This window comes from Drosophila teissieri, chromosome 2R (genome assembly GCF_016746235.2).
Source record: "Drosophila teissieri strain GT53w chromosome 2R, Prin_Dtei_1.1, whole genome shotgun sequence".
Classification (NCBI taxonomy): domain Eukaryota; kingdom Metazoa; phylum Arthropoda; class Insecta; order Diptera; family Drosophilidae; genus Drosophila; species Drosophila teissieri.
Window position 1 is genome coordinate 12,673,575 of NC_053030.1, and position 18,017 is coordinate 12,691,591.

Genomic DNA, 18,017 nt, shown 5'->3' on the forward strand with positions numbered 1-18,017 from the left:
TATGTGTAGATCTGTACATTATAACTGACTTTACTAAAAAATGAATCTACTAAATTGCTGTGTAACACCATACTTAAAACCTAGCAACACCAATAAAATATACAAATAAGATAAAATAAAGTGAATAATTTATTGTGTTTTTTTATTTATCTCTACTGTAAAAAATTCTATAACAAATTACTATACTATTATGTTACAGTTATCGTTGGTTGATTCAAGCCCATTCTTTTCTGCATATTTAGTCCGATCGTTTCATCGAAAGGGTTTCAAATATATTATATTCATGTATGTACATATGTACATATGTATATAATAATACAATCATGTTATTCTATAATTCTCAAGCATTAAACAATTCTCAGCCGGTAAAGATTTTATAGTTATGAATACTTGCGTGCTCCTTAAAAAATGTGGAAAAATATCAAGTTAAAAACAAAATATTCATTTGTTGGATAACCAACATAAATCTGCTTTCAATTGTTGGCATAATTTTTGGATGCCTTGGTGATTAAATTAATAAAAAATTGTTTCTTTTGCAAATATATTTACAAAGATAAATCTAGTTTTTTTGCATGCCGTATATTCTACTGAGTAATTATACGGAGTAATTCTACAAATGTAGCTATATGTTTCTATAAAACTTTTACATTTTATATTTCCAAGTGGCTCTAGAGTTTCTAAGAATATAAATTAAACTTAATTCTTGTTTGGGATGAACCTGGTAGAAAAATTTTTTAATATCTTTAAGAGTAGTTGAAGCAGTAGTGGTGTTTGAGATTAAAAAAAAATGGAAATTGGCTTTGTTTGTAACAAAATTACTTTAAAATAGGTTTAAACTCGCCCAATATCTCCGATTTGGTGCCGCGATATGTGTATATTTATATTTATAAATATGGATCCTCTATAACGAATGGATTAGCTTGTTTATGTGGCTTAGACCATAACCAATCATAACCATTAACGATAAGTAGTGGCCTTTTAAAAACAATTCAAGATCTACGTAAGTTTTCCTGCAATAAAACTAAAAGCAAAGCACAATAGACTTTTTATCTGCGAGCCTCAAAGATTTGAGAATAATATTCGGTGCGAACACTACTATTTAGAGGATAGGATCATTACAAATAAAAATATGCATAATGAAAACTTTACTCCCACGGCAATGATAATAAAGGTGTTATTTTGCATGGAAAGTACCGTCATGGTACGGTTCCTTCGTTCGCAAATTATCCGTTAGATCTGCATTGTTACGTTACGTAGAGCAGTCTAACGGTTAATTCGCCAAGACGGAAACGAAGTTGCTGCTTTTATTGTTGTTGGCTGCCACTGATTGGAGAGCTTTTTCGCGCTCTCATTGTGGTTGTTGCTATTGCTGCCGCTTCAGTGGGGGCAAAAAGGAAAAGGCCAAGGGAAAAGAAGCAAAAAGCATTTCCAATTTGGAGGCAATAAAGAGCGTGAGAGCGAGAGGGGTGCAGATATAGACGTACGCCTACGTGCAAATATGCGATTTCTGCTGACGGAAATTGCAAGTTGCGATTACATAGCCACTCATTCTACCTTGATTGCACATGGTCTTATGTATTCCAAAGTGTTTGCAGATGGATAAGAGCCCGTAAGAGTCATAAAACCTCTGCCATTTATGTGCAGCCCTTTGTTCTCTGTCCCCCTCCCTCTTTCATTTTCCGTTTGTACATAAAGCAACGAACAAAGAAACGGCTGGCAAAGCAAAAGAAAAAGAGCCAAATGACAACGTCGCTGTCGGCGTCGACGCAGGCAGCGACAGCGACCGACGATGTGGCGACCGAAAAACAGAGTCAGCCAAGAGCGTTTGCTTCAGTGCAACACCAACATTCAACGAGAGCGGTTCGCCGACGCTTTGCGGAAAGATTTCATAGCGAACGAGAGAGGCCGAGCGAGAGCGACGACGCCCCGCAACGAGAACAACACAAGAGCCGAGTGCGCGTGCGACAGAGATAGCTAACGAGTTGTCCAGTGAGAGGCCGGCTAGAGCGAGACGGCCGATCAGTGTGCGAGCGACGAAAAAGAAAACAAAGATACTCGCCCAGAGCAGTTGGCTACCTGTCTTTGGCCTGGTATATAAGTGTGTGTATGCGAGAGAGAGTAAATAGCGGGCAACGCAGCAGTACATAAACGAAAAGCAGCGTGGTCGTTAGTCGAACAAAAACTCTCAAAGTGAACGGACGTGCGCGGTCGGTTGTTTCGATACTCTTGCTTTATCGCTATCCAAACAGAGTGAAGCGACCACTATAAATAACGAAACAAGAAACATGTGTTTATATTACAACCAGAGCTCAAAGCTCCAGTTACAAAATAATATTTATAATAAATAAGCAATCTGAAGCCAATTTCCTTTGTGTGACAAATGCCGTAGCAGCAATAACAACAAGCACAACTACAACTACGTCTGCTGGCTTATGTACGACGCGCGCGTTTAAGTGTGTGTGTGTGTGTGGGCAGAAAACATAGAGCAAAGCATAATACACAATAAAGGTGCCCGCGAAAGCAGAGCAGCCGAAAGTGCCAGCGCGTGTTGGTGTGGTTTGCCTGTGCAGGCGAAGTAGAAAGAAAATAAAATAAAATAAAAGTGAAGTGGAGTGGAGCATAGTGAAGAAAGAGAAGCAGAAACGCTGACTCAAAACTCAACTGTGGATTATTTACTTGGATTATTCCTTTTGCCATTGGATTATATATGTTTACAAGGCGACCACCGCGATGCCAATTAACTGGCTGGATTATTAGTGGATTAAAGATTGGATACAAAGGTACATGATTGGCGTTAACCAACACTTCTCTCGACCGGCAGCTGTTGCGCTCTACCCCCCACCCAACACAGCCCCTCTCTCTGTTCGCCCTTCTCCTTTATGACCCCCACTCTCTTTCTCTGTTTTTGTGAGAATTTCGATTGGACACACAGCAATTGAAAAAGGGGAGCATGAGAATTCGAGTGTGTGTGACTGATATTTTTTTTACAGCTATTTCGTTTAGCAACGTTTTTGTTTTATGCTTATGTACTTCTTACTTTGAATGAAAGTAATATGAGCGTGTTTGTGTGTGTGTGTGTGTGTTTGTGAAAGAGGAGATAAAGCCGCAGTCTCGGTTCTGCATTCTCCGAATTTTCGCTGGCTTGTTGTTTTTGCTTTTGTTCACTGTCACAGTCTCGCGTTTCCCTTCTTTCAACTTCCCTTCGCATCCCTACCCACACACACACACACTAGCATACGCGAGCATATAAAAACACGCACACCGCACACAAATGAGAAATTCCGCTGCTTTTTTTTTATTATCCTTTTCATGTTGGTACTCACTCACATTTTTTGCGCGCGCGAGAATCCCTGAGACTTTAAACACAGCATTGGAATGGGTTCGAAAAAAGAAAAATAAGAAGGGAAAGGGCCAACAGAAGGGTTCCCTCTTTTGGCATAGCACTTAAAAGTGATGTAAAAAGGATTTAAAGAGGCCTGCTGGCAATTTCTTTGCGCCCTCTCGCATATACAGTCATTCATATTCCATTGCCATATTCTGTGCACAAATATACTTTTCCATATTTTGTGTGCCCCCGGAGTTGAAAAAGTTGTTCCGAAAAGTTGGCCGTACGTACCTTGACTTTTTACTGGCGCGTTGATGCAAAAACAACTTGAAGTTGTTTGAAATATACATGTTGTTCGACGCCCCCACATCACCACAGCCCCCGCCCCCTCCTCCACTTTCGATGTACTTGGCATCTGGTTAAAACTCCACTCGGCACCACTCACTCTCCCCTCCCCCTCTCCACTCTTCCATCCGTAATAAAACAAAGCACCACCCCTGTGCAACTCAGCTCCCCCCCTTTGCTCACCCGAGTGCTGTGCATTTCAATATATTCGACGTAGGCATTCCCATGGCAACTACAACATCCATTATCGAGGGCCCCACATCCATCGACTGATTGCAAATAATAGCTGCCAGATTGCGACTCCTTTCTGTCTACTGCTCAAGTCCCACAAGCTTTAATTCGGGACATCATGTCTGGGCACAAATGCATTTTGATTTCTTTGGGCTTCCTCTAATAAATGAAACTTTCTATGCATACTTCATTAAAAGATACAAATCTGCCAAAGCATTCACAATACTCTACAAGACAAATGATTAATAAGTTGTTTATTTTAGAGATCGAAAGTTCTTTAGTTTAATCATTCATATTGAGTCACTTTAGCGTATTAAATGACAAAAATAAAATATTTTCAAAACAGATCTCTTTCCTATAACGATCATTGTAGAAACTTTATCGCCATACCAACTATGTACATTTGTATATTAAAGCTGATTCACGAAGAATGATGAAAAAAGAGTAGATTGCAGAGAGGAAAAATACAATACGATCCCACCGAGTTCATTAACTCTGCAAGTTTTCCCAGAAAATGTACGAGTGTATTTCCCTTGCTCCATTATTCTTTCGTAAACAGCGAGGGGCGAGTGGAGCTTTAAGCTTCTCCCCCCCCACCAACAAAGCTACAAATATACATATGTATCTAGGTAGCTGCAGCTTATTGCTTTCTGCGGCTCAGCCGCTGATTTATTTATAATCTTCAGCACGCTCTCTTCTCAAGTCGATTTTCATTTTCCATTTGCCATTTTCCATTTACCATTTTCCATTTTCCATGCGCTCCTTTATTCGCATTTAATTTCAACTTCTGGCATTATCTATTTTGCAGATTGACGCTTGTGCGAAAAACAAAAGCGAATTTTTAGCGGCGAGAGTGTAGTATTATTACTATGATGACGCCAGAGTCGAAAGCAATACAGCCGGCAGCAGCAACAACAAAGCAAACAGCGGAGGCAACACCAGAAGCAACAGCAACAACAACCATGGCTCACACACAACAACAAAAGTCGCAGTTGTCAACGTTGGCGAAAACAACAACAACTACAGCAACAACGACGACATCAGCATCGACAACGACAACGAATAAGGCGGCCAAAAGCGTTGTCAGCAATGCAAATAGCAGTGGCAACAATTCAAGCAAAAAGCTGGCTTTGTATCAGTCCCAGAAAACAACAACAACAACATCAACGACGACTACAACAACACCGCCAGTAGTAGCAGCAACAGCACCAGCAGCAGCAGCAGAGGCAACAACTAATGCTGATAAAATGCAAAAGCAACAGCAACTGAAGCAGCAACTTTTTGCCGCCTGCAGCATTAAAGTAAAAAGTGAAAACACATTAGCAACTACTGCAAATGCAGCAGCAGCAGCAGCAACAGCAACAACAGCAGCAACACAACTTGCCACAGGCAAAGCGGCAAAAACAATATTAGAAAACGGCATCAAGAAGGAGTCCACGCCTCCGGCTGTCGAATCCGTTGAGGCCTCCTCCTCATCGTCATCCTCCTCCTCCTCATCATCATCCTCCTCATCGTCGTGGTCGACGACAAGGAGAGCCACTTCAGAGGACGCCAGCAGCAATGGTGGCGCCTCCGCCGAGGAGGAGAAGACGGAGGAGGACCAAACGGGGGCGGTGGCAACTGCGTCTTCAACGGCGACAACGACTTCCGATTTGGCCACAACTTCAAGGCCACGCCCCGTCCTTCTAACGGCCGTCAATCCGCACATCATCTGTCACCTGTGCCAGGGATATCTGATCAATGCCACCACCATCGTCGAGTGTCTGCACTCCTGTAAGTATCCTTCCGCCGATGAAGTTCATCAAATTGTATTCTAGCTGCCACATGGACTTGCACAAGTCAATAACCTTTGAGTGGCCACGAGATACAGAGATCCTGTACAGATATACAATTTTTGCACTTCATTCTGAGCTCCTAATGGTTCTAATTCAAACTACCCTGTTAATGGAATGAATGAATGCGTTCGTTATCCTTAGCCTCGAGTTCATTTCACTTGAGCAGTTCTCAAACGGAAACTTTAAGAACTTTTACAAGATGAACTTTTTGCTCAATGTATACTATTACCAAATTAATCTATCTGTTAGTAAGTTTGATGAAATTTATAAATGATTAAATACGTTTGGACTCACTTTAAATGGTCGCGGACTAATACGAAAATAATTGCTTTTCGTTGAAAGAACATTTTACAAAGTTCCCCAACAAGTTTACATAAATTAAAACGCAACTTTTTTCATCAAGATATTAAAAACGATAGCAACAAGAATATGTAAAGCGATTTGGTTTCGGTACATTTGTCGCTCAGAGTAATTAGAATTTTGGGGTATTTAGATTTTATCCCATAAAACCGACGCCTAATGTCCAGGGATTGGGAAAAGTTGCAGCTAGTAATCGCTGTGCCTTAATTATAATGCCAACTGCCAACTGCCGACTGCCGACTAAGAGCACCATCCCCGCCAAATTCCATTTCCAATACCCATACTCAAATGTCTAGATGTTCTGCAAAATTGCCTAGACGCGATGAGTTATGTTCGCTTCGGGGGGCGGAGGATTACGCCAGGGCGCGGAGCAGGAGCTGCATGGTGTGGCAGCAGCAAGCGAAGGAGGTGGAGAATGAGAAGGAGGAACAGGAGGAGGAGAAGCACGAGGGTTGGGGCAGGAACACAGACGACACGCAGATGTTGCCGGGCGATAAGTTTGTGGGCACATTAATGGTCCCGGCCTCGAAAGTACTTAGCTCGATTGATTGGAGAAACTGTTGAGGCGGTGGGCGAGAGATGATCCCTATCCTATGCTCTGCTATCCAAGAGCTGCGCTGGTAAAAACCCCGGATGCGTTATCAACGACACAGATATTAACACAACATTAGCATTCAGGCGGGGGACTAAACGCCATAAAACTAGCGAATGCGGCCATACATCAACAGCCATTCAGCCATTCAGACATTCAGCCATTCGGTTCTCCGTTCGTTCAGATATTAAAAGTTTTCCCCTTTTTGCAGCGTAAGGTTAATTTCCCATTCAGCCGCTTCATTCTTGTTTTTCTTTTTTCTTTTTGCCGAACTCTGTCCGTCCGTAAATCTGGCAACCAATGTGTTGATAATGGACACTGGATACATTTGGTCAGGCTCATTTAAATCTGTTGGGCCGGCAGGGACGAGCGAACAGATATATGTATGTACATGCTTACGTATGTAGAGCACCCGGGAGTCCCATCTAACTGTCAAACGAACCGAACCAAAACAAACCGGGGCGTAGTGGGGATGCCGGACGCTGGACAGTGGACGGTGGACGGTGGACAGTGCACACTGGACATAGTGGACTGTTTACTGCTGACCGGACCTGGACCTGGTCGTGGCACTGGCACTGGGACCCAGGCAAAAGCAAAAGCAAACCAAGCAACGCCGAAACCAAAAGCAAAGCAAAGGCGACGCAGCGCAAGCAGAGCAAACCAAACCGAAAACCGGACTGTAGTAGCAACAGCTGCCTTCGCAGGGGGCACTGAGAGAAATTGGAAGGAAATGGGAAAAGCAAGCAAAAATTGTAGATTTTGGTAGGACATATGAAACGTTTTCTAACATGATTATTGAACTATTTGAGAAAGGCAAAGATTTAATATATATAAATAATAAAATATTGTTTATAAACCAGTTAGTAGACTCAGAAATTTAAACTCAGCATTTGTTACTCATTATCCTAAACAGTAACTGCTAGAGTATAGAGAGTATAATGTAGTTAGTTGAATATTTAGTTTATGAACTCATTAAGATTTGTTAATGAGCCAAAGTTTTAGTTGGAAGTGTGTTTGCACTTAGTTAGCCTGTGGTATTTCTCTCAGTGCCCCGATGCTGCTGCAACTCTTGCAGAATGCTGGCTGCTGTTGCTCTCCCCATTCGAGGCCATTTGGCGGGCAGTAAAACCATTTTTTTTCTTTTGCTGGCTTGCACACGCCACCGCCCCAAAAGCGCCCAACAGCCGCCCCACTAAACCGCCTGCCCCCTCCTTCTTCTTTTATTTTTTTTTGTATTTTTTTTTGCCAGCTCAGTGCGAATTTTTCCTTGTATTTCGCTCGGTGTGTGCGTGTTTTTTCATTATTATTATTTCGGCATTGGACCAAAACTGACGGACAAGCGTAACAGGCGGCGGGCCAGCTTGGACTGACTGGCTGGCGGTGCTGCGACCCCGGTGGACTGTCCTTCTGTCCTTCGCCGCCTGCTTTATGCAGGACCAGACCCCACCCACTGGGCATCGCCATGGTCTGCTGCTGGGTGACAGTTGTAGCGGGCAGGATATCCAGGGGAAAACTGGGGAAAAGTGGCCAGCAATGTGGCGGGGGACGTGAAGGGGGGCGTGGCGGGGGAGCAACTACGCAGACACGGGGGGAGAGACACTGCCCTGCCATTGACATTAAAGCCAAAACAACTTTTTTGCTGCACGCGGCACTCACTTTGCCTTGAAGGTTGTGTTTCCATGTTTAATGCTCTGCCCCTTGTTTCGTCCTTCGTGCTTCGTCCTTCGTCCTTAGTCTTTCGGCTGTTTGTGTTTTTTTTTTCCCTTCTTTTGGTTTTGATTGCGTTTCCGTTCCATTTTGTGGGGTGGTGGTTGGCTGGGTGGGTGGATAACAGGAATGGTTTTACATCAATCGAATCATCGAAATCTGTTGAGTTTACTTATTTCGCATGCCGTGTGCATCGTTATTTGCCTATTTCGCGTACCAAAGCCCTCTAATTTATACCCGTCTTTTGCGCACTCTTTTCAGTCTGCCACAGTTGCCTCATTAATCACCTGCGAAAGGAGCGCTTCTGCCCGCGCTGCGAGATGGTCATCAACAACGCCAAGCCGAACATCAAGTGAGTATATGCAAGAGGGCTCTTAAGTATCTGTATCTGTAGTAGCTATATGTAGCTACAGCTATGTATCTGTAGCTATGTATCTGAATTTGAATGGATGCTCCTCGCAATCGTCTGTCTTTGACAACAGGCGATTAGATGAGAGATACATAATGCAGGGTCGTGGGCTGCAGGGGGGCAAAGGTGCTTGAGATTGCGATTCGTCGCTGTCTGGCTGAAAGTAAGTGGTAGCTGCTCCAGCCAACCATTCTGACAGGCCCAGATGGATCTTTAATGGGCACAGCAGCGATGGCTGATAAAAGAGGGATAAGTAAATTATTCAAGTTCTTAGCGCGATGGGTCTGCTCAACTGCTCAACTGCTCAATATTTTATGCGTTGCGAAGATGACGATGTCAAAGGACGCAGAAATGGGTTTATGCTACTCTCATTAATCAGTTTGCCTGTTTTATTAGAACTTGTTACATAACCAGTTGACAAAAATGGTAATAAATTCAAGCCGGAAGTACTCACTTAGTTGCGCATTATATGCAGCTAAACTTCGCGAGGTAATTTCACTTCTTTGGCAAATAAAAGAGGAATTAAGCTGGTCCCAAAGTCCACTTAATCCCACTTTTGTGCGGTGTCAAAGGGCCAATTGTGAATGACGTCTTTATTGAGGAGGTTAGGTGTCTCGTCTCTGCGAAAAGCATTGTGTGTGAGATGATGTCTGCTGTGCTGACTAATATAATCAGAAAATCAGTACAAGATTAGTTCCTTTCATTTTCCCGCTTTTCCGCCGCGTCACGGGCTGTGAAGACTCGTTTTAGCTTATAGCAATTTCGCTTTAGTTCGCTGCGAGATTGATTTTCCCCAGGGGGAAAACGGAACTTTTGGACCGGAGTAGTTTCTTCTTAAATGTTTCTTCGTGGACCGCACAACTTTTGGCATTTTCGGCGGGTGAGCGAGCGGTGGCGTACGGTATCAGTGGTTTTCCCCTCCACCAAAATTGCGAGTAAGGGGAAAAACTTGATCAAAAACCTTTGGCCTATGTGCTGGTTGGTGGCTGATTGGGCCAAGAAAATGCCGGCCTGTGCGCTCCTTATTCCACCTTTTTGCCAGTAAACTTTTCGCCTGTGGTTAACTTTATTTGACGCAGCCAGTCCAAAAGCATTTTCGGGAATCTCCAACTGTCTCGTCTGGCACGTTTCAATTCATTCCATTCCATTTCGCTGGGCGTAATGAAAAACACGTTTCATGTTCCGAGCCGCCGAGAGCTGAACCAGCGAATATATCTATTTAAGCCTTGGGGCCCCCGGACAACTTTAATGGGAGTCTGTATAGAAAACCACCCGCTGGCACCCCCCTCGCCCCCCTTTGCCCACACTTCTGGTGTACCCCATCCACAGTTCAAGTGGCACGTTGTAATCGCTGGCACACACAAAGAGATAATGAATACAAATTCAAAGAGCGGCGATATCGTGGGCAGAGGGCTGAGTAAATGAAGAGCAGGTGAATGAATGAATGAACGAACCTTTTTCGGCTGCTGCCACTGCCACTGCTGCCATTGCTGCCATTGCTGCCACTGCTGCCACTTCTTCCACTGCTGGCCAAATGGTGTGAAGTGGTGCCCTATGGATTGGAGCCGGTTACACGGAGACAAAATAATGAGCCATGTACAAAATATAGCCCCGAAACCGAACTTGCATAATAGCCCAAGTAAAGTTGAGGAACAACTTTCCCAAAGCGAAAGATTTGGAATGATTTCTTTCTACCTTTCGTGTCCTGATTAAATCAATATTTTGTATTTTTTCTTCAAAAAAAAGTCGCATTCAATTTGTAATTTATTTCCTCTGCCAAAGTGCCTTTTATGGATCGAAGCTCTTTAAATAGAAGTTAGATAAACAATCGCATGCCGAGAATTATAGGAATCAACAAACTTCGATTTGGGGATTGCGTTTACCTGTTGGCCTTTTGGGGAGATCTTTCCAGTAGGCCACCACTTCTTTCTTGCCGTGTAGATATAGTTGTGAAGATATAGCGGGGATTTCGGTGGGTTCTATAAACAAGTGCCCTTTGTACGCCGCTGGCCATGTTTTCCATGAATTTTTAGTAGGATTGTAGTGGAAGTCTCGAGTCTCCAATTAAATTTATTGCAAAAGTTTATTGTTTAACCCGCCGAATGCGAAGGGGAGTCGAGGGAACAGGAAAGGAGATGTGGAAGGTGGAGGAGGAGGAGAAGGGGAAGGAGATGAGGGCACAGCAGCGGGATCACAAAAGAAAACTGGGCTCAGTTTGTCTTTACAAAGGTAAACACAAACTAAAAGCGCTGCAAAAAAAGAAACCGAAGTAAAAGAAAAACAAAATGAAATGGAAAGAAACGAAATGAAGTCCACTAAACTGAACAGAACTGAAAGTTTCAACAGCTCTTTTGTATGTGTGCCAGGGGCCGGCCGGCCATGTTCTTATTGCTATACTTTACGGCCCCCAAATCTACTGATATATACTACACCATACCCTGCAAAAGCCGGGGAGAGAAGAACAACACGAAACTGCAGCGACACGCAGTTCCAAGAAAACCGAAAACAAATCCAAGTGCGGCCGAGATAATTAACGGGCGTGTCTTGCCTGGCGATGGCTCGAATTTGCCGTCGGCCAAAAGCAACGACGACTGGCAGCAGCTGACAACAACAAAAGGCAACAAAAACAGAAAAAAAAACAGAAAAAACCAGGAACTACCATGATAATAGCAGCTATAACAACAACAACCACTGGGCTGATTGACAGACGCGCGCGAGGGAGAAAGAGCGAATGCCAAACAGTCTGGCTCCTGTTGAAATCCTTTTTCTTACACAGTACTCCTTTTTTTTTTTTTCGTTCCTGCCATCCTTGCATTTGGTAGCCAAAAGTGGCAGCCACGAAACGAAGGTCTACTTAGAATAATCGGATTGTTATAAACAGTGTTTTTAAACAATAAACGGAAACGTGTTCAAGGTGGTTGCCCAATAATTGCTATAAGATAATAGTTTTGAAGTTCTTCATAACTTTATTATCTTTAGTTGCTCATAGAAACGTTCTTTATTAGAAATAGATTCATTCAATACCTTGAGTTAATACAAACATTACTGTAACGTGTGTTGTGATTAACTGACTTTCGTGATATTACCTATCACCTATATCACTAGCACTGCCAGATAACTAATTAACTAGATAATTACGTTTTCGAAACTAGAAGTTACTTGAATTAGGATCCCCTCCTTATCGCTCATCTCCCATTTGATAGTTAAATTAATATGGTTGTGAGAGCATACGCCTGAATAGATCGATTAGAGATAACCCCTTGCCACTCGGCAATGATCGATAAATTTATGGCCCTGGGTTATGTAAATGTGAGCCGGAGCCGTCGTGCCATTTCCAGATCCAGATCCCGAGTCTCCGATGCTCCCCCCTCCGCTAGTGCCCATAGCCTTTCATCTTGCTCGGTTCTATTCAAGACCTTTTTCGGTCTGCGTCTTGCGTTATTTTGGTTGAAATGATTGAAGTGAGCGCCTGGCTGCCCGGGGCCGTAGATGTTTTTAAAGACGTCTTAGGGCCAGAGTTGCTCGGTTCCTGTCTTAGTTGTTTGCTGTCCTAGTGTGTGTGTGTGAGTATCTGGGGGGGAAACCACCACCACAGCACCACCACTATCACTACATCGACCATCTACCATCTACCGTCGTCACCAGCGCATGCCAAGGAATACATAGTCCCGTCCCTTCACTTCACTTCACTTCCCTTATTTTTTTTGTTCGCTTTTTGTGTTTGTTGCGTGCCATTGAAGCAATAGAAAATTGCATCTGCCGCCTAATTTGTACAGACTGCTCTGTCCCTGTCCCTGTTCCTGTTCCTGTCTCTTTTCCTCGTGCGCTTTGTGTGCCTCATTTCCGCGCCAAGGAAGTTGCAAGTCCTGTCCCCGTCCCTGTCCCGACTCTTTGGCTTCTGTGTGTCCTCATCCACGGTGACTTTTCCCATTTCCCGCTCGCCTTTGTCTGCGTTCCATTTCACTGGGCATGCACGCAGCTACCCCAACTCCAACCCCAATCCTTAGTTATATATACACCAAAACCTAATCCGTCGCTCGTCTTCTTCCCTTGCAGATCGGACACCACGCTCCAGGCGATAGTGTACAAGCTCGTGCCGGGCCTTTACGAGCGGGAGCTGATGCGCAAAAGGGCCTTCTACAAGGATCGTCCCGAGGAGGCAGCATTGGCCACGCCCGAGCAGCGGGGCGACGATACGGAGCATCTGATCTTCAGTCCCTCGGATGATATGTCCCTTTCGCTGGAGTACGCCGAATTGGGGTATGTATCTTATGGTTATAAAACACACTTTAAATGTCGAAATGTTCGAAAACGAACCCTGCAAAAGCGCTAGTCACCATTCCTTTGCACCATATTAATCTGAGACTCTTTTCTTTCCACCCTTTGCTCTCTTCCCTAGGGAACTGAAAACCGATTCCGAGTCTGAGTTGGTGGACACATTGCGTCCGCGGTACCTTCAATGTCCGGCCATGTGCCGCGTGAGCCACTTGAAGAAGTTCGTCTACGACAAATTTGAGATTGATGCCCAGCGTTTTAGTATCGACATTATGTACAAAGTCAAGACAATCGTGCTGCTCGACTACTACACGCTTATGGACATTGCCTACATCTACACGTGGAAGCGGGATGCACCCATGCGGTTTTACTACCGCGTTTATGAGTCGCCCCAGCCGCTGGTGAAGCCGGCTCCTCGTCGGGTGCTGCCACTGACACTGGAAAAGCAGGAGAAGGAGACGCCAGAGCAACAGCTGGCAGTGGAAGCCTCTTCTACGACGATGGAACCTATGCCCCTGCCAGTGGACCAAGCAGTTAAAGCTTCCATTAAAGTGGAGGAGCAGGAGAGCAACAAGGAAGTTGTAAAAGAAGTAGTCAAAGATGTGGCAACCGCACCCACGACGGAGACCCTGAAGCTGGTGATCAATCGAAATATGCTGGACAAGCGTGAGAAAAGTCACTCTCCGAAATCGTCCTCGAAGAGTTCTCCCTCCACTCCCGTCTCGTCTCCCTCGGAGCCCAATATCAAGCTGAAGATCGATCTCTCCAAGCAGAACAGCGTCACCATTATCAATATGTCCGATCCTGAGCGCAGAGAGATTGTGAAGCCCCTCAAGCCCGAGAAGGAGTCCAGGTCGAAGAAGAAGGACAAGGACGGAAGTCCCAAGTCCTCCAGCAGCTCCAGTTCCTCTTCCAGTGGAGAGCGCAAGCGCAAGAGTCCCAGCCCGCTGACGGTTCCTCCATTGACCATTCGCACAGAACGCATCATGAGTCCAAGTGGCGTGAGCACCCTGAGTCCAAGAGTGACCAGCGGAGCATTCTCGGAGGATCCCAAGTCGGAGTTCCTCAAGTCGTTTGCCCTGAAACCCATCAAGGTGAAAGTGGAATCACCGGAGAGGACGTTGAACAACAGAGCCATTACCCCGCCTTCGCCTTCAGTGCAACAGTCCCCTTCACCAAAATCCAAGGGTAACTTGGACGACAGCATTCTCATGAAGCCGCCCAGCTGCATGCCTCCCAAATCCATTGCATCCTCGAAGAGAAAGAGCAAGGAACCAGTTAAGGCGGTGTCCAAGAAGCCCAAACTATCGCCGCCCCTTCCAACGGTGGACTTCAAGATACGCCTGCCCGCCACCAATGGCAGCTCTCCAGGCTCAGCGTCTCCCAAGATAGAAAAACCGCTGATGCCACCGCCGGCGAAGCCCCCAATGTTGGCTCCCCGGAAACTCCAGCCCTCCACCCAGCTTGCTCCGCCTCCGTCGCCAATGCATCAACATGCCGGCGTGCAGATGTCAGCTCCTGGTAACCGAACACCCATCGCCAAACGCTATCAGCCCATTTTACCCAAAGCTTCGCGTCCAAATCCCTTTGCCAATATTCCCAACGATGTCAATCGATTGCTCAAAGACGCCGGTACCGAAATCAAGTCGATTGGTGGAGGATCGGTGGAGAACAGCAGTAACTCTGCCCAAAAGCCGCATCTGTATGGCCCCAAGGGAGAAACTAAGATGGGACCACCGGCTTTGCCCGTAACCACCCCAACTCAGGGTAACAAAAACCTTGGAAAGCAGGGCGGCAACATGCCAATGTCAGCGCCCAACAAGGGTAACAGTTCCAACAACTATCTGAATCTGGCGCTGTTCAATTCCAGCAAGTGCAAGGGCAAGGAGGCGCCTCCTGGCTGCCGCACGCCCATGTACACGCCAAATTCGCCCATCTACTCGCCCAGTTCGCCGCAGTATGTGCCCAGCTACAATATTCCCACAATGCCCACCTACAAGTACACACCGAAGCCAGCGGCCAATTCTGGGAGTGGAAACGGAGGCACTGGGAGCTACCTGCAGAATATGTTGAGTGGCGGAAATGGTGGATCGCTTGGCGGATTGTTCCCATCACCGCCCACCAAGTCGGATCAGAATACCAATCCAGCTCATGGCGGCGGATCTCCAGCTCCGCAATCTGGAAGCAATGGCATGGCGAATAACAATATCTATATGCCCAATGAAGATGCACCCGAAAAGCAGCAGGTGAAGGTCAAGTCACTGCTGAACTCGTGCAACATCAATATCCCCTCCTCGCTTTCGATCACCATCTCTCGGGACAACGGAGATTCATCGTCGCCCAGCAATGGCCAGCATCCGAAACACAAAAGTCCGGTCAACAATTACATTGAGATCGTCAAGCTGCCCGATCAGCCACAGGATCAGGTCCAGGCTGCCAAGGAGGCTCAGAAACGGCAGTCACCACCTGCTGCCGGTCCCGGACCTCTGGCCGCAAAGTTGCCACCACCGCCACCATCCAAAGCCATTCCATCGCCGCAGCATTTGGTGTCGCGTATGACGCCGCCACAGTTACCCAAAGTGGCCACTCCTCCGCCCCCAAGTGCTCCTCGTGTGATTACACCGCCAAAAACATCACCTCCTGCCAATGCCGCCAAGGTAACGCCTTTGAAGCCAGTGCTCACGCCTACGCAGGCGGATAAGAAGACGCCCAGCCCGGAGAAGCGAACCGCCGCCCAGATGGGCAGTCATTCACCAACTGCCAGTGAAAACAAATCGCCCAAGGGTGGAGCTGCAGGCGTGGCCAATTCGGTGGGTGGCGCCCAGAATGGAGATCCGGCGGCCAAGAAGTTCCGACCCATACTGCCCCGCCAGAATGGCATGCCTGAGTTGGCACCGAAGCTGCCCACTCTGGCGCCTTTCGTTGGTTTCAATCCACTGCAAAATGCCGCCGCTGGCAAGAAGGTGCCGCCCAGCAAGAAGTCCCCGAACGCCGGAGCCACTGCCCATCAGGCCGGCCAGCAAAAGCTAGCCAATGGTGGACAACAGCAGCAGGCGCAACAGAAAACCAGTCCACCGCAGAAGAATCAACAGCAGGCCAAGAAGGCGGGCAAGAATCCTACGCCACCGCCTCCATCCTTGCCGGCAGTCGGTAAAATGATGCCCCATCCCGTCATGCACAGCCAGAATGCTCCGCTCAGCATCGCCTCCAGCGCCAGTGCTGCGGCAGTCGCCTCGGGACAATTGGACCTGAGCAACTTCCTCAAGGAGAACCTGCGGCGGGTGCATGCAGCACAAGCGGCGCAGGCAGCGCAGGCTGCCCAGGCGGCGGCCGCTGCCAACCAGTCGAATATGATGTACAACCTGGCCCAAATGGGTCACATGACACCAGCGATGTACAACTACCAGCAGGCATATTTCATGGAGCAGTTGTCGCGGATGCAGCGCGCCGGAAACGAGGTATTCAACGATTACCTGCAAAAGTTAAAGACCGCCACTGCTGCAGGTGGAGGTGGTCCGGCAGAAGGGGAGCTAAAACCCATGCTGCCCACCGTCACGTTGCCCAGTCCAGGAGCCACTCCGCCGGCAGCCAGCCCCAAAACATCACCACTGCCCGCCGGAAAGCTTACGGCAGCGGCCACGGCACCCCAAAGCAAGGCAAACAACGGCAGTGGAGCAAATGCACGGCAGCAGACGGCGGCCACCGGCAACAACGGAGCAACAGTCTCCGCCGCCTCCCTGCCACCGGCCACCAAAAGCAAGTGAAGGAAGGAGTCGTCCAAGTTCCAGTCCCTCGTAGCTTGTAGCTTGTAGCTCTAATTAATTTTTAAAGACCTTGTTTTAGTTATTCATTTACGTTACCCGTTTGTTCGTTGGCGCTTTGGCAGAGTCCACGACCAGAACCAATTCCTCGCCCTAATTACGGTGGCACGGAATCCAACCCCTGCTGCACCTGGGGGTGGATTCTCCTCACCAAAAAAACAAAATGTTACACAATCCAGCCGAGTATTAAGCCTATGCTCTGTAAATATATAAAGATATATATATATTACTAGATTTAAGAGTGATTACGAAGAGAAGTTGTATTAAAAATAAACGGAGGATAAGACAGCGATTCAGAATCGATATGTATGCAGATATACGAATACGAATTATATTTATTCATAGCCGTAAGCGAAGCTAATCCTAAGTGTAAATAGCAGCCGTAAGATAGCGTTTGTATAATCTTTTCTATGTAAAATCAAGCGGAAAAATAGAAATCTAATTTATGCCAAAAACGTTGACGTCTTTTAACTGCCACTTCCTAATTCCCAATGACTTTAGCTCACGCACACTTACACACGCACACGGAGCTGGAGATGGACAATGGACTGGTCCAGTCCCAATGCTAATCAACTGGCCAAGGTCAGAGGTCGACCTTCCCCGCAGACCGACCGCTGCGTTTCGAGCGTTTCTAATCTGCCAATTCCCACTGAATGTCTGGGCAACGGAGGAAAAATGTCGAAATGTCTTTAAAATGAAAAATGTCCGAGCATTTTGAACATTCGACCATCGGACGGACGCACAAAGGGAGCAGGGAGTAAAGATTATATTGGGTTTCTCGACGGCACGGATGCGGACACCGTGAAAACGGTAGAGGGCAGAGGGACGGGTGAGGAGGACGTGCTGGCTGGATTTCCTTGTCGCCGTTTCGAAAAATTCAATAAAAACGATTGGAAATTCTGTGGCCTTTGTTGTTGCTTCTCGATTCGCCCTTCGCCTTTTTACCTTTATCTTATTCCTTTCCCGCTCTTTGCCGATTTTTGCAAAAGTTTCTGATTTCAGAAAAAGGCAATTTTCACGAATGTGTCCCAAAAGAAAACCAATCCGACGTCTCGAACCTAATTCGTGTAATGAATGAGATATGATAAGAGGCTTCGGGCTGAAAGGGATGAACTAA

The 18,017-nt window shown here is 46.3% G+C and overlaps 1 protein-coding gene across 1 annotated transcript; it reads left to right on the top strand.

Moving 5' to 3' along the window:
* Positions 1-1,856: 1,856 nt before the first annotated feature.
* On the top strand, positions 1,857-17,321 carry LOC122614183 (polycomb group protein Psc). Its single transcript, XM_043788705.1, has 5 exons — positions 1,857-2,780; positions 4,710-5,674; positions 8,657-8,747; positions 12,861-13,064; positions 13,204-17,321. Exons 2-5 carry the CDS (start codon positions 4,771-4,773, stop codon positions 16,841-16,843), a joined length of 4,839 nt encoding a protein of 1,612 aa, XP_043644640.1. The 5' UTR covers positions 1,857-2,780; positions 4,710-4,770; the 3' UTR covers positions 16,844-17,321.
* Positions 17,322-18,017: the final 696 nt, after the last annotated feature.

Coding starts and splice junctions, on each gene's coding strand:
- LOC122614183 (XM_043788705.1), top strand. CDS start 4,771: ATGATGACGCCAGAGTCGAAAGCAATACAGCCGGCAGCAGCAACAACA. Junction 5,675..8,656: donor CGTCGAGTGTCTGCACTCCT/GTAAGTATCCTT, acceptor CACTCTTTTCAG/TCTGCCACAGTTGCCTCATT. Junction 8,748..12,860: donor AACGCCAAGCCGAACATCAA/GTGAGTATATGC, acceptor CTTCCCTTGCAG/ATCGGACACCACGCTCCAGG.